Raw genomic sequence first — 15,794 nt, 5'->3', positions numbered from 1 at the left:
ACTTGGGGTACTCCGGAAATTACCTTTACATTTGTAGATTATGTTTCCTTTAGAGCGATATGTTGAGTTCTGTCTGCAAGAAAGTCTTAAATCCAGTCGCAAATCTGTTCCGATACTCGATAAGCTCCAATGTTTTTCGCTAATGGCAGTGCGGGACGGAGTCAAATGCCTTCCTGAAGTCAAGGAACACGGCATCAGCCTGAGCGCCATTGTCTATGGCGCTGTGGATCTCATGGAGGAACAGAGGTAGGTGAGTTTCGCAGGATCCATGTTGATTGTTACGCAGGAGGTTTTCCTTCTCCAATAATTCTACATCAGACTGACGACAAAGATATATGTGTGTAATTGTATGCGTCTGTCTTACGACCCTTCTTAAAAACGGGAATGACCTGCGCATTTTTACAGTCGCTACGTACCCTTTATTGCTCAAGCTATATACTATAAACTACTGCTAGAAAGGGAGAAAGTGGTTTCGCATAATTTTTTGTAGATTCTTATAGGTATCTCATCAGGTCCTGACACCTTTCCACTATTAAGTGACTGTAGTTGATTTTCTATTCCGCGATAGTTACCTCAATATCTGCCATTTCGACGTTCGTACGACGATTGAGAGGAGGGACCGTGTTACGATCTTCCACGGTGAAACAGTATCGGAAGAGCGAATTCAGTGTTTCGGCCTTCTCTCTGTCATCTTCCGTTTCGGTGCCTCTATGGTCAGTGTATGAATAGATGATTTTGACCCACTTACTGATCGTGCATACGACCAAAACCTCTTAGGATTTTTAATCAGATGGGCTGACAAGGCCGGCCGAGGTGGCCGAGCGGTTCTAGGCCCTACAGTCTGGAACCGCGCGACCGCTACGGTCGGAGGTTCGAATCCTGCCTCGGGCATGGGTGTGTGTGATGTCCTTAGGTTAGTTAGGTTTAAGTAGTTCTAAGTTCTGATGACCTTAGCAGTTAAGTCCCATAGTGCTCAGAGCCATTTGAACTATTTGGGGTGACAAAATTTTTCTTTCGAAGTCATTGAACGCTTCTCTCATAGCTCTCCTTATGCTCAATTTCGCTTCGTTTACCTTTTGTTTGTCAGCTAGGTTTTTATCTCTCTCCATTCTGAGATGAAGTTCTCTTTGTTTGCGTAGCAGCCTTCTATCACGGCTATTAAACCATGGTGGGTCTTTCCCATCCCTTAAGATCTTACTCGGAACATACTCGTCTAGGGAATATTGCACGATTTCTTTGAATTGTTTCAATTTGTTTTCCACATCTTCGTCCTGATAACCGAATACTTGATGCTGTCTGCTCAGATACTCTAAAATTTGTATCCTGTCACTGTTGCTAATCAAAAATACCTTACGGTCTTTCTTTACATTCTTTGTCAGACCAGTTGTCATGGATGCTATTACAGCCTTACGATCACTGATAGCTTCCTCTACGTTAACTCATTGGATTGGTTCAGGTCTGTTTGTTGCTAGGAGGTCTAAGACGTTACCCTCACGAGTTGGTTCTCTAACCACCTGCCCCAAGTAATTTTCGGAGAAGACATCCAGAACAATGTCACTTGAATCACTGTCTCAGGCACCAGATTTGATAGCATGACACTCCCAATCTATACCTGATAAGTTGAAGCCACCCCCCTCGGTATGATCAGGAAAATTACTAACGATGTTCTGAAAGTTCTGTTTGAAACACTCTAACACTACAGCTCCTGAATCACGCGGTCTATAAAATCACCCGATTATCACTTTTGACCTATCTTTAATACTTTACCCCGAATAACCCACAATCGGAATCCGCGATAACCTAGCCAGACTTTATCGAATTCTTTACTGCAATAAACACGCCGCCACGATTGGCGACTAACCTATCCTTACGACCAATATCTCAATCTGAACTTAGGATTTCGTTCTTGCTTACATCCGGTTTCCGCCAGCTTTCTGTTTCTAACACTATCTATCCTTCAGTAAGCGATACTAATTCTGGAACCTTTCCTTGTATGCTCCCCCAGTTTACTAAAATCCTGTTAACCTATTCCGTCTCTGATCTACGACGGTGAACGTTCTCTGGGGACATGAGGAATGAGCAAGTTGGATACGTCCTCCTCATATTGCAGATGCTTAAAAGAAAAGAAGAATAGCATGGCGAGATTGAACGTTTTCCCTATCTATGAACAAAAGAAGAGTGACTCACTTTTGGGTACAACATTCTGGTAACGGCGGCCAGGTCGTAAGAAAATGAGCTGAAATGTGCGCTCGCAGTGGGGAGGGTCCGGTAGCTGCCCAAGCGCGCGCGCGCACACACACACACACACCCACACACACACAAATCGTGCCGCACTGCAGATTCCAGATACAGGCCGAGCGCAGACCGTCATCAGATTATGCCGTTCTATTGGCTATTATTCTCGGAGACCGGTAATGATTTGAGATTGCAGGCGGTCGTGATTGGCGGCCCTCGTAAAGCACGGCGTCCCTTCCCTCATCTGATGTGCGGCTAATGGCCGGCGCCCATGCTCCCAGACTGTCTGCGCGGACCACTTGCGTCTCAGTCGCGCCGGCTCTGTGATGCCAGTGGGCGCGCGGATGCTGCAGTCAGCTCTGCGCTTCCGTAACCTAGGACTCAGCAGCTGCTGTCTCTCTCCATGGAGGCCAAAGACACCTACTGGATTCTGTGTCCTTCAGCAAAATGCGTTCAAGTTTCTATAAAATTTCACTTTAGTGGCTTTAGGCTACATCATCGAGACAGCTTCTTATCTCACACGTTAACCCATGAACCATGAACAAACGGCAAAAGGCAGATTATACACTAACGAAAAAGAAAAAAGAGAAAGAAATCGCAATACCAGGAAGGATCTGTGTGACTTAAACGGAGTTGGTAGGCGTGTTTCTACATCTGAAAGGTGATGTCTAATCAAATTTTGTGTCAGTCGCATACCAGTGGCGCTAGTAGTGCCACTATGAGGATGGAAATAAGATGTTGCTTTAAATACACACTGTAACGGTCGTGAGTCTTAGTTACCTTTTACACTGGACGTGGCGAGTCTATGTTAATCAAGAATGCCTTTTAGGCGGCAAAAACGCCATTATCAATACCTCACGAGTTTGAACGCGATCGTGTATAGGGTTACGAGAAGCTGGATGTTGCTGGTGCGATATTGCAGAAAGACTTGGCAGGAATGTAGCCACTGGACAAGGCTGCTGCTAGCGGTTGCCACGGGACTGTATGGTCTCAAGAAAACTATTCTCCGGACGGCCACGTGTCACTACCGTGTTCGGCGTATGTCTCTGGCCCATCGCACTGCATCTGCAGCAGCAGTCTGAGCAGCACTTGGTACCACAGTGCCACAACCAACTGTCGCAAATAGGTTACTTGAAGAACAACTCAGAGCCAGGCGCTCTATAGAGTTCATTCCACTGACTCCAAACCACTGCCATTTACGAATTGAGTGGTGTCAAGCTGGAACTCATTGGAAGGCTGGGTGGAAGTCTGTTGTGTCTTCTGATGAAAGATACTACTGCCTCGATGACAGTGATGGCCGTGTCTTCGTTAGAAATAGCCTGCAACCAACCTGTCTGCGTGCTAGACAACTGGTCCTACACCTGGAGTTACGGTTTGAGCTGTGGTTTCGTCTGACAGCTGCAACCCTCTCGAGGTTACCCTACATACCCTGACTGCAAATTTGTACGTCAGTCTGATGATTCGACTTGTTCTACCATTCATCAACAGCATTCCAGGGTGTGTTTCCCAACAAGATAACCCTAGCTGTTGTAACCCAACATGTTCCACGGAGTGTCGACATGTTGTCTTGATCCGCTCCATCACCGGATCTGTCTCCAATCGAGCACATATGGGCCAATATCTGACGACAACTCCAGCTTCATCACAATCAGCATTAACAGTCCTTGTACTGACCGAAGAAGAACAACACACATGGAACTCCATCCCATAAACTGATATTTGGCATCTGTACACCATGCACGCACGTTTTCGTGCTTGTTTTCAACATTCTGGCGGTTACACCGATTATTATGGTTCAAATGGCTCTGAGCGCTATGGGACTCAACATGTGAGGTCATCAGACCCCTAGAACTTAGAACTATTAAACCTCACTAACCTAAGGACATCACACACATCCACGTCCGAGGCAGGATTCGAACCTGCGACCGTAGCAGTCGCACGGTTCCTGACTAAAGCGCCTAGAACCACTCGGCCACAGGGGCCGGCACTGATTATTAAAGTACCAGTATTTCACATTTGCAATGACTTATCTCGCGCTTACATTAGCCTGTGATCTTGCAACGTTAAACACTTAAATATGTTACCTACACAAAATTATTCTCGAACTTTCATTGTTCTACATTAATTACTTTTTGGTGTTGCGATTTTTGTTTCATCAGTGTATACATTGTTAGATTTTGGGAAATAAATGGTTGAAATGGCTCTGAGCACTATGGGACTCAACTGCTGAGGTCATTAGTCCCCTATAACTTAGAACTAGTTAAACCTAACTAACCTAAGGACATCACAAACATCCATGCCCGAGGCAGGATTCGAACCTGCGACCGTAGCGGTCTTGCGGTTCCAGACTGCAGCGCCTTTAACCGCACGGCCACTTCGGCCGGCTAATATGGTGAACTTCCTGACGATCTTAAGTAATTTCTATCACTTATGTTCGCCGAATTACGACACAGGCTTTATTTTTTCCTGATGGAACTATATACTTTTTTCTGTGACATTTGAAAGAAGCTTCTAAGAGAACTTCAACGACATAGCAAATATCAATCTTCGCAACATGTGCTAATCGTCAGTAGAATGTCCACGCTGACTGAAAGAAATGGGTAAAAACAACAGTCCTTGTCTATCAAAGATTGTTCCATTTTTCAAGCCCCGCTTCGTTGGTTCCTGTTTTATTGATGGGAATCCAAATACACTCAAGTATCTCTATTCCCGAAGATATAATGCTGCCGCAGTAATTGCGAAACTTCCCACTGGACGTAAGGCAGTCCTGGTGGTACCAACATGGTGGATGTCCCATTCCGCATACAAAATGACAGGCCTCTTAACATTTGGAAGGCACTGGAACGCTCGTTCTGGAAACGCAAAAATGGTCTGCACACTCACCGAACTTGAATCTTCTATTCATTTACCTGAGGCGAAACTTACACTAGAGTTATATTAGGAAACACCGACGATTCTCGAAGCCTTAGACGGCCGCTGTGGCCGAGCGGTTCTAGGCCCTTCAGTCCAGAACCGTGCTGCTGCTACGGTCGCAGTTTCGAATCCTGCCTCGGGCGTGGATGTGTGTGATGTCCTTAGGTTAGTTAGGTTTAAGTAGTTCTAAGTCTAGGGGACTGATGACCTCAGATGTTAAGCCCCACAGTGGTTAGAACCATTTTTTTCTCGAAGCTTTAAAATACCATAGACCACGGGTCTCTGCTGCCGTTAACTCTAGATCCACCGTGCAGTATTATTCCTCCAGAATCACTTTACAGCGTGTAGCAATGCTTCAAGGACAACATTTTGAATACTTGGTATCACGGCAGTGACAATAAACGCACGAACCGTACCCGAGTTACGCATTTGCTTACATTTGGTGTAAGCGGGCAGACGTTTGTGGAACCTCTTCTCCTGGTGGCGAGACAGTGGTTTGTGGCACTGTTGTTATCTTGATACTACAGGGTGATTCAAAAAGAATACCACAACTTTAAAAATGTGTATTTAATGAAAGAAACATAATATAACCTTCTGTTATACATCATTACAAAGAGTATTTAAAAAGGTTTTTTTTCACTCTAAAACAAGTTCAGAGATGTTGAATATGTCCCCCTCCAGACACTCGAGCAATATCAACCCGATACTCCAACTCGTTCCACACTCTCTGTAGCATATCAGGCGTAACAGTTTGGATAGCTGCTGTTATTTCTCGTTACAAATCATCAATGGTGGCTGGGAGAGGTGGCCGAAACACCATATCCTTAACATACCCCCATAAGAAAAAATCGCAGGGGGTAAGATCAGGGCTTCTTGGAGGCCAGTGATGATGTGCTCTGTCACGGGCTGCCTGGCGGCCGATCCATCGCCTCGGGTAGTTGACGATAAGGTTTCATAACTAACCTTTTTCGTAGGACTCTCCATACAGTTGATTGTGGAATTTGCAGCTCTCTGCTAGCTCTGCGAGTCGATTTTCCTGGGCTGCGAATAAATGCTTGCTGGATGCGTGCTACATTTTCATCACTCGTTCTCGGCCGTCCAGAACTTTTCCCTTTGCACAAACACCCATTCTCTGTAAACTGTTTATACCAACGTTTAATACACCACCTATCAGGAGGTTTAACACCATACTTCTTTCGAAATGCACGCTGAACAACTGTCGTCGATTCACTTCTGCCGTACTCAATAACACAAAAAGCTTTCTGTTGAGCGGTCGCCTACTTAGCATCAACTGACGCTGACGCCTAGTCAACAGCGCCTCAAGCGAACAAATGTACAACTAAATGAAACTTTATAGCTCCCTTAATTCGCCGACAGATAGTGCTTAGCTCTGCCTTTTGTCGTTGCAGAGTTTTAAATTCCTAAAGTTGTGGTATTCTTTTTGAATCACCCTGTATTTTATAAAGTCTATACGTTGCGTCGCTGAAGTTTTCTTATAAGCATGTTTCAAATGACACACAAAGAAGTATGGAGTGCTCTTAGTATCGTTATTCGAACGACTATAAATGACACAAATTACTTGGGAAGTCAGGAAATTTGCCATATTGTCCACTATAAATTGACGAAAATCGCTACTCGATGCATTTATTCAGTCTGAATTTATTTTGGGTGCCGGCCGCCGTGGCCGAGCGGTTCTAGGCGCTTCAGTCTGGAACCGCGCGACCGTTACGGTCGCATGTTCGTATCCTGCCTTGGGCATGGATGTGTGTGATGTCCTTAGGTTAGTTAGGTTTAAGTAGTTCTAAGTTCTAGGGGACTAATGACCTAAGATGAAGAGTCCTGTAGTGCTCAGAGCCATCTGTACCATTTAGATGACACCTTTTTATGCGTACATTAAATTTATTTAAGCCGTCTCTAATTCCTGTTGTCTATGCAAACATTACAATCGTGAAATATCATAAATACGTCAAGTTCGTGACAAATCTTGGAGCCCATAATTTCTATTAAATGCAGCAGGTGCAACTTTTGTTTAGCTTATAAACTAACTGCGTCCGAACAGGCCTCGGAAGGCGCAAAGGGGCCGACCGACCGCCATCTCATCCTAATATGATAGACATCACTGCACACGGACAGGGGCAGGTATGTGGTGAGCACACCGCTCTGCCAGCCGTTGTCAGCTTTCGTGACCAGAGCCGCCACTTCGTGATCAAGAAGCTCCTCAATTGGCTTCACAGGGATTGAGTGCGCCTTGCTTGCCAACAGTGTTCGGTCGATCTGGACGGTCACCCATCCAAGTGCTAGCCAAGCTCGACAGCTCTTAACTTCGGTGTTGCGGCTAGGCCGTTGACTTTTGTTTACCTTACACCCCATCCAAAAGTCAAAGTCAGTCCCATATTCCAGAAACGGCCGTTGGAGGTGGATGCTTGAATCCCGTATTTCTGTGTTGGGCAAGGTGTTTGAAAATTTGAAATTTGTGTTAAGTTCCTATGGGACCAAACTGCCGAGGTCATCGGTCCCTGGGCTTACACACAACTTAATCTAACTTAAACTAACTTAACGCTAAGGACAACGCACATACGCATGCACGAGGGAGGACTCGAACCTTCGACGGGGCAAGCCGCGCGAACCGTGGCAAGGCACTTAAGACCGCGTGCTGCCCCGCGCGGCAATGTCATTGTACAAGTGATCAGCGTTTCCGTACTAGAAGCTCTTTAGAAGCATCAAGTATGAAGATGTGTCGTGTGGATAATTGTGATTAGTGTTTGCATAGTGCAATGTTGTATTTGTGTTGTTATGGATGACACAAAGGTTGCCTACACTTATTGAATTGCATTAAGGGATCCTTGCCTTAGGTCAACCGACTGTATAATCATCTACGAAGTACGTAAGTCTGTGAGACACTGCTGAGACGTTTGGAATTTATTCCAGGATATTGGCGCATGGTCTGGTGATCAGGAACATCCGACCATCTCACCTTCATTTGCTGGCTCAGTACAAGTGGTGAAAGTTTCAGCCACTACCAGGATTCGAAAAGTCTACCTTCGATTCGAGCACCAAAGCACAGACGTACGCTAGCGGCCTCGGCTATGGAGACAACTCGTTTTAATGCTGATAATCGAATAAAAACCCGCAGTGTTTTAACAAATTCGTCAACTGTAAGTCAGTAAGTTATACCACAACCGATATCAAACAAAACTAACATTCGTGTGAAGAGGTACACACATGTATTGTGCATACGACAAATCTGTAGAACTACCGGTACGTCCTTCTTTTTATATGTGTAGTGTATACCATCACCAATAAATTATGAATTCAACGACCACTGTTTACTGAAGATAACAGCGCTAGTTTTGCGGAAGAGCACAAGAACAAAGTTAGTACCACATTATTCTTCCGAGTGGCCGTCTGTCGCAAAGTTTTAACCTACTATGAAGTTTGAAAGGCAGTATTACCTTCGTCAGATTAGTTCTCTGTTTCGGAAAACATTAAACGTGCACATGGAAGTAATGACTTGTGTCACGTTCAGTGTCCGTTACACGTGGTCACACTGAACATAAACTATACATATTTATGCTTCATGATACATATTTGTTCCAGACAGGCTCGAAAGAGAAAGCATCGACATCACGAAAAATAAACGGTTCAGAGGCAGAAAGAGCCACTCGTGTTCGTTGTTCCCCAAATTTCTGCATTTATAAGGCTCGTCGACTTGCACATAATCAACATCTAATCTCACTATGAGTGCGCTCAAGATCTGCCTGTTGGAAGATCCACTCGTTTTGGTAATACTAGTACTTTTAACGACTCTCATTCGGGAGAAGGGAGGACTAATGTTAAAATCCTCGTCCGGTCACTCTGATTTATATTTCCGTGATTTCCTAAACTGTTAAATACACATGCTGGGATGGTTCCACTGAAAAGGGCACGGTAGATTTCCTTCCCCATGCTTCTGAAATCCGAGCTTACGCTCTGTTTCTAATGACCTTATTGTCGACAGGACCTTCAACTCTCCTCTTCATTCCTTGCCTCACTTCTGTGTTGTCGACGGCTATGTAAGTACATGATGCAGTTTAAGGCTGCACCGTAGTGTATTGTATTCAAGTTCAGACACTCCTTTACTTTTCCCGGAGGTTTATAGGCAGTTCACCCTTCTAAAACAAAATATTCCACACACCTAGTCATTTATTTTTATTTTATTTATTTGATTTATTTTTTATTATTAAAACAGTGTCGCTATAATTTGTGTAATTTTTTATACTACTGGTCCCTCTGCATATTACTTTGTTGGTGGAAGCAAAAGTTTACTTCAATAAATGAATTATCAGGAATTAAGTATAAAAATTTCGAAACTTATCGTGGGTGAATTCAGCCCTAATATTCCGTATTCTGGATTTCGATGGATGTTGACGCGAGTCGAAACAACAAACGAGTTTTAAAAGAAATGATTTATATTTGCAAATTTAATAGTGTTAATTGATGTAATAAATTATTACATAATAATTAAAAGTTTATCTTCTCTCGGTTAATATTTCTACCTGTTTGATACCTTCTTATCCAATTATGAATATCATAATGAAAATCCCCGCAAAATATCACAGCTTTTAGGTAGATTTGAATAAAAGAAAGGTATTAATTTATTACTTATGTAAGAGAAATGTCCTCTCACAGCGTCATTTCGTTAGCTAGGTGCCTTCGCGATTTTCTTAGTATTAAATTTATTCCCGTCGAGAGAATCGATTACGTATTATACAGCATAACTGTGCGCATCCGCGCTAAATAATGACTTCCTAACGAACTAGAATCGTTTGGCGACCCTTTCGAAAAGGTACAAAATCTAAATTTCAACCTAGATTGGGACATTGCTTCCTCAGCAGGGTAGAGCAGCTGAAGGTGTGAACCCAACGCAAGCCTGGTCTTGTTTTCTTGCCAAGACGAATGACTCCCCAGCACCTCGCGCAGCATGCATGGCAAGAGCCGCCATTTATCCCGAAGCGAGCAGAGCCCCTGCTAGCGTTGCATTCCCACAGGCCGTGGAGCTGAACGCTGGCGAGGCCGCGGCTATCCATTCACCACCCCGCTCCACGCTTTCCTTTGCCGCCGTGAATCTCCGTTTCCAGAGCAGGTGAGGTGCCGCTTCTGCACTGTCTTGTAAGGGCAGCGGCGCGAACCCCGCCATGCGTTACCACGGTCGGCGCTCCAGGGCGGACACACATTGTCCACCAGCGCACGGCTCTCACCCCACCCCACCTCACACTGACGCAGGAGCTCAGTCGAAACACAGGAACTACGATATGTGCCAGCTGCTGTAACCTATTAGGGTCCGAATTTTTTATATTGACTTTAACTTGTCTTAATATTTTCTGAATTGTTTTAGAGGGTTGGAAACAGCCTTAGCAAAAACAAAAACCATAATTTTGCCACAATTTTTAAATTTTTTAAAGAAATGACTTGAAAGTTTCGCCAGGTCACAATGTTATCGTTATCGACAAACTTTATTGATGACCATAACACACATTCTATGCATGTCAAAACGCAAAGTGTGGTATCACACATCGATACCAACCCTACTGGCGTCTTTTATTTGGCAACGGAACTGCAAGTTTTCGTCAGGCGTCGACAGCGGTTGCGCGGTCTCTGATGGAGCCAGTGGTGCGCGCCCCCTGGCCACGCCCCCAGCCGCTCTGTACCAAGAGCGCCCTCTGCCTCCACAGCGGTAGCCAGACAGCCCCAGTCGCACTTGGACTCTCTTCGCTACGATTCCATCGTCAGCGCTTAGTTGAGAGAGTCCTTTCCTTGTTGGAATTGTGATATCTGGACTCGGTTTCTTGCTGCTTTATTTGGAATGAGTCTTCGAACACAACACAATGATGCTGTTGGACTAAACAGGTGACCAGAAAACTCGGACCCTCGGTCCAAATTTGTCACATAAATAAATGAAACATAAACTACTCAAAAAGCCATTACTTATCAGAACTAAAAATATAATAACATCCACTTAGTCGCCCTACAGTAAAGTCATTGCAAGTGCAGACAACATGCATCTTGCATGATGTTTGCACTTTTTGTTTGGTGACTACAGTACTACGCTGCATACAGTTGCTTGTTTTTGATGCTCGCTATAAATGTAATAATTCTCATCGTCTGAAGAAGTGCACTATGTGTGTGAAACAGGCAAGGAAATAAAATTTCTTTTGTGCAACTGGTTAGTGATTTTTCAATAAATATACTTACAGCTACTTAATGAAGTAGTAATATTTTCTGCTCCTAAACAGTTATTAGCACAAACAGATATACCATAAAATATGAGAAGCAAGAGACCACACATTATCACAGGAAACACTAAAAATCGATTATCGAAGGACAGCTTTGCAATTCCCCACAATCAAATGGCTGGAGAGCTACACGACTTCAGTTCTAACTGCTTTAGAGCCACAGATTATATCTCTGGGAAAGTTCCGCGATATATTGATAAAATATCACACTAAGAAAACTCAGGGCACTGCAGTCCCGTCAGGTTTCAAACTTCAGAGAACATCATAGGCTCTTTTTTTTGTAATTCAAATCATAAAGAAATAATATAGTTTTTCCTAAGTATTTAACTGCGAATTCCGGAGCATGGGTTTCCAATTAAAACACTGAGCCGCTCTTAGCAGTGCCAGTACCGTTAAGACTTCGGAGTTGTGTACAGGAAATCCTCGTCGGGGAGACCTGGTTTCGATTTTTGCTACTTTCCTCGAATCTCTGGAGGAGAATCTCTAGATGATTCCTTCAACCACCTAATGGCAGCTTAGCCGCTCCGCCTTTCGCTAACTGGTGTTTCGTCTTAACTGTCGCCTTTAGCGAAAAGTCGCCAAAACTTAAACTTCTTTCCTTTTTCTCCTGGCTGTTTTCTTTTTCCGATAGCGAGGGAACAGGGATATATGACGCATCAGTTAATGGTGGTACTGTATCGCTAAAAACTGTTTTTAGCTTGTGTTTTTTACGTGAAAAGTAACGAACAAGTAATTACTAAACATTGGCAACGTTGTTTATTAATATCGCTGCTATTCTTGAGCGCTGAATGTTGGTTTCATACACGTCTCTTTTGGAGTATTTTCCTCTTTTGTTTTGAGAGGTAAAACATTAAGCACAGACAGCACCTACGCTTGTCTGTGTGTGTGTGTGTGTGTGTGTGTGTGTGTGTAAATGTCCGAAACTGGCAATACGATTTTTATATATATCCTATCTTTGTTAGAGATTTTAGCGAGTCATGTTAATTTAACGAGGAGAACAAGAAGTTTATTAGTGGCCTCTGAAGGTGCAGTTCACAGAGGTTTATGTCTTAGTCAGAGCAGGAAAGATTTCTAATTTATTTTTTACGTTATATTATTTTCATATAGTCTAATTTATTATTTTCACCTGATTTACAACTACGAGAATTAATTCGATAAGATTCCGTCCGACAGCATTCTTGGGCGTTTTGACATTATGCCGCATCGCTGTTTCTGCAAAGTGTCAAAAGCGCTGCGCACTGGTGGTGGTTCCACGGCCAAATAATTCGACGAGCGGAGGAAGCATCCTTTTGCAGCATATACAAGGCCCACACTGCCAATAGGACGAAGGCTAACCTTCAGAGATTTGGTTTGGAAACACTCCCACTTCCTCCGTACAGTCCAGATCTTTCACTGTGTGATTTTCAATCTCTGGCGACGTGAAGAAAGTCATTCCTGAACGTCGCTTTCAGTCAGAAGAGGAAGTGCAAGAGTGGGTGCGGCGGTCGATCCGGCAGCGGCCGATCGCGTTCTACGGAACATGAATTGCTCGCCTCGTCTCCCAGTGAGATAAGTGTTCATGATCCCACTCGAATAGTAAACGGTTGTGAAAACACACGTGACCGCTTAGTAACAAACAATCCTGAGTTAATAACGAGCATCAAAACGAATACGGGGATTAGTGGACACAGGGTTGTCGTAGCGAGACTGAATACCGTAAGGCCCATATCCACCAAATATAAACGAAAAATATATCTATTCAAAAAAGTGGATAATAATTAGCTTGAAGCCATCCTGAGAGACAATCTCCACTACTTACAAATTAACAATGTAAGTGTAGACTATCTGTAACTGTAAGAAATTAAATCGACTGCAATTGAGATATTTATAACAAATATAAAATAAATGGCAAACGACGTAGCTGGTTCCCTATCTTACACAAACCAAGTCATAACACTGTTGCAAAATCGACAAAAAAACATGCCAAATTCAAACGAACGCAAAATTCCCAAGATTAACAACGTTTTACCTACGACAGAAATTTAGTGTAGACTTCAACGTGAGATGCTTATGATAGTTTCCACAGGCAAACTTTTCTCTAAACTGGCAGAAAATCCAAACAGATTCTGGTCGTCTGTATGGTATGCTAGCGCCAAGAGACAGTCAATGTGTTCTCTGCGACATGGCAATGAAGGACTATCGATGACAGTGCTGCTTAAGCACAGTTACTAAACACACTCTTCCGAAATTCTTTCACCAGAGAAGACGAAGTAAATACTCAGAATTCGAACCAGGAACAGCTGCCAACACGAGTAACTTAAAACCAGATATCCTCGGAATAGTGAAGCAACATAAATCACTTAATAAAAGCAAGTACTCCGGTCCAAATTTTATACCAATTAGATTCCTTTCCCAGTATGCCGATGCAATAGCTCCATTCTTAACAATGATACACAACCGCTCGCTCGGCAAAGGATCGGTACCGAAAGACTGGAAAGTTGCTCATGTCACACCAATATACAAGAAAGGCAATAGGGGTTATCCACTAAATTACAGGCCCATATCATTAACATCGATAAGCATCAGGATTTTGGATCATATATTGTGTTCGAACATTATGAATTACCTTGAAGAGAATGGTCTACTGACACGCTGTCAACACGGATTTAGAAAACGTCGTTCTTGTGAAACACAACTAGCTCTTTACTCACACAGTGTTGAGTGCTGTCGACAAGGGATTTCAGATTGATTCATTTTTTCTAGAGACCCTGAAGGCTTTCGACACCATACCCCTACAAGCTGCTTAAATTGTTGAAATGGCTCTAAGCGCTCTGGGACTTAACATCTGAGGTCAACAGTCCCCTAGACGTAGAAACTACTCAAACCTAACTAACCTAAAGACATCACTCACATCCTTGCCCGAGGTAGGATTCGAACCTGCGACCGTAGCAGCAGTGCGGTTCCGGACTGAAGCGTCTAGAACCGCTCGGCCACAGCGGCCGGCCAAGCTGCTTAAAATCAAATTGCGTGCTTATGGAATATCGTCATAGTTTTACTACTGGGCCGGCCGGAGTGGCCGAGCGGTTCTAGGCGCTACAGTCTGGAACCACGAGACCGCTACGGTCGCAGGTTCGAATCCTGCCTCGGGCTTGGATGTGTGTGATGTCCTCATGTTACTTAGATTTAAGTAGTTCTAAGTTCTAGGGGACTGATGACCTCAGAAGTTAAGTCCCGTAGTGCTCAGAGCTATTTGAACCATCTTTTTTACAACTGGATTCGATATTTCCTGTCATAAAAGTCACAGTTCGTACTAACTGACCAAAAATCATTGAGAAAACAGAAGTTATTTCTGACGTTCTCCAAGGTAGTGTTACAGGTCCACTGCTATATACACGAGGCAAACTGACCAGCCGTATTATGTTGTTTGCAAATGATGCCGACATTTACCATCTATTAAAGTCATCAGAAGATCGAAGCCATGTGATTTAGATAACACATCTATATTGTGCGAAAATTGGCAGTTGACCCCAAATAATGAAAAGTGTGAGGTCACCCAAATGAGTGCCAAAAGGAATCCGTTAAACTTCGGTTACACGATAAATCAATCAAATTAAAGCCCTTAAATTGAACTACGTACCTAGGAACTACAATTACGAATAACTTAAATTCGAAAGAACACATAGTAAATTTTGGAAATTTGTGGTTAGTTCCTGTGGGACCAAACTGCTGAGGTCATCGGTCCCTAGGCTTACACATTACTTAATCTAATTTGAACTAACTTACAGTAAGGACAACACACACACCCAAGCTATGCCCGAGGGGAGACTCGAGCACATGTGGAGAAGGCGAACCAAAGACTGTTTTTTATTGGGAGAACGCTTAGAAGACGCAACAGATCCACTAAAGAGAGTGGCTAGACTAGGCTTGTTCGTCCTCATTTGTAGTACTGCTGAGTGGTGTAGGACCCTTACCAGATAGGATTAGCGGAATACACCTGCAAAGTTTAAAGAAGGGCAGCTCATTCTGTATTATCCAGAGCAGGTGAAAGATTGTCACGGACATGATATAGGATTTGCGGTGACATCATTAAAGAAAACATTTTATTGACCCTGGCCTACATAGGAAGAAACGATCATCGTAATAAATTAAGAAAATTCTGAACTCGAATGGAAAGATATAGGTGTTCGTCTTTCCGCGCGTTGTTCGAGAGTGGAATAATAGACAATTATTATGAAATTCGTTCGATGAATTCCCCGCCTGGCACTTAAGTCTGATTTGCAGAGCAGCCATGTAGATGTAGGTATAGATGTAACTGTCTTAACGCTCGTGTTGATTACTTACTATTGCATCGAAACAGTCCACGGCCCCCTTGTGGTGGATGTTCGGTTTCCATTT

General features: G+C 43.5%; 1 protein-coding gene across 1 annotated transcript in view; it reads right to left on the bottom strand.

Annotated features, from left to right (window-relative positions):
- Window positions 1-2,395: 2,395 nt before the first annotated feature.
- Window positions 2,396-15,794, bottom strand: part of LOC124616241 (proline-rich receptor-like protein kinase PERK9) — a 196,277-nt gene continuing 182,878 nt past the window's right edge. Inside the window, exon 4 of the mRNA XM_047144545.1 lies at window positions 2,396-2,672. Within this exon, the coding sequence (XP_047000501.1) occupies window positions 2,396-2,672 (277 nt within the window). The remainder of the gene's footprint in view (window positions 2,673-15,794) is intronic.

This window comes from Schistocerca americana, chromosome 5 (genome assembly GCF_021461395.2).
Source record: "Schistocerca americana isolate TAMUIC-IGC-003095 chromosome 5, iqSchAmer2.1, whole genome shotgun sequence".
In the NCBI taxonomy this organism is placed as follows: Eukaryota; Metazoa; Arthropoda; class Insecta; order Orthoptera; family Acrididae; genus Schistocerca; species Schistocerca americana.
The sequence above is the reverse complement of the archived record's forward strand: the minus strand, read 5'-3'. Positions and strand labels throughout refer to the sequence as shown.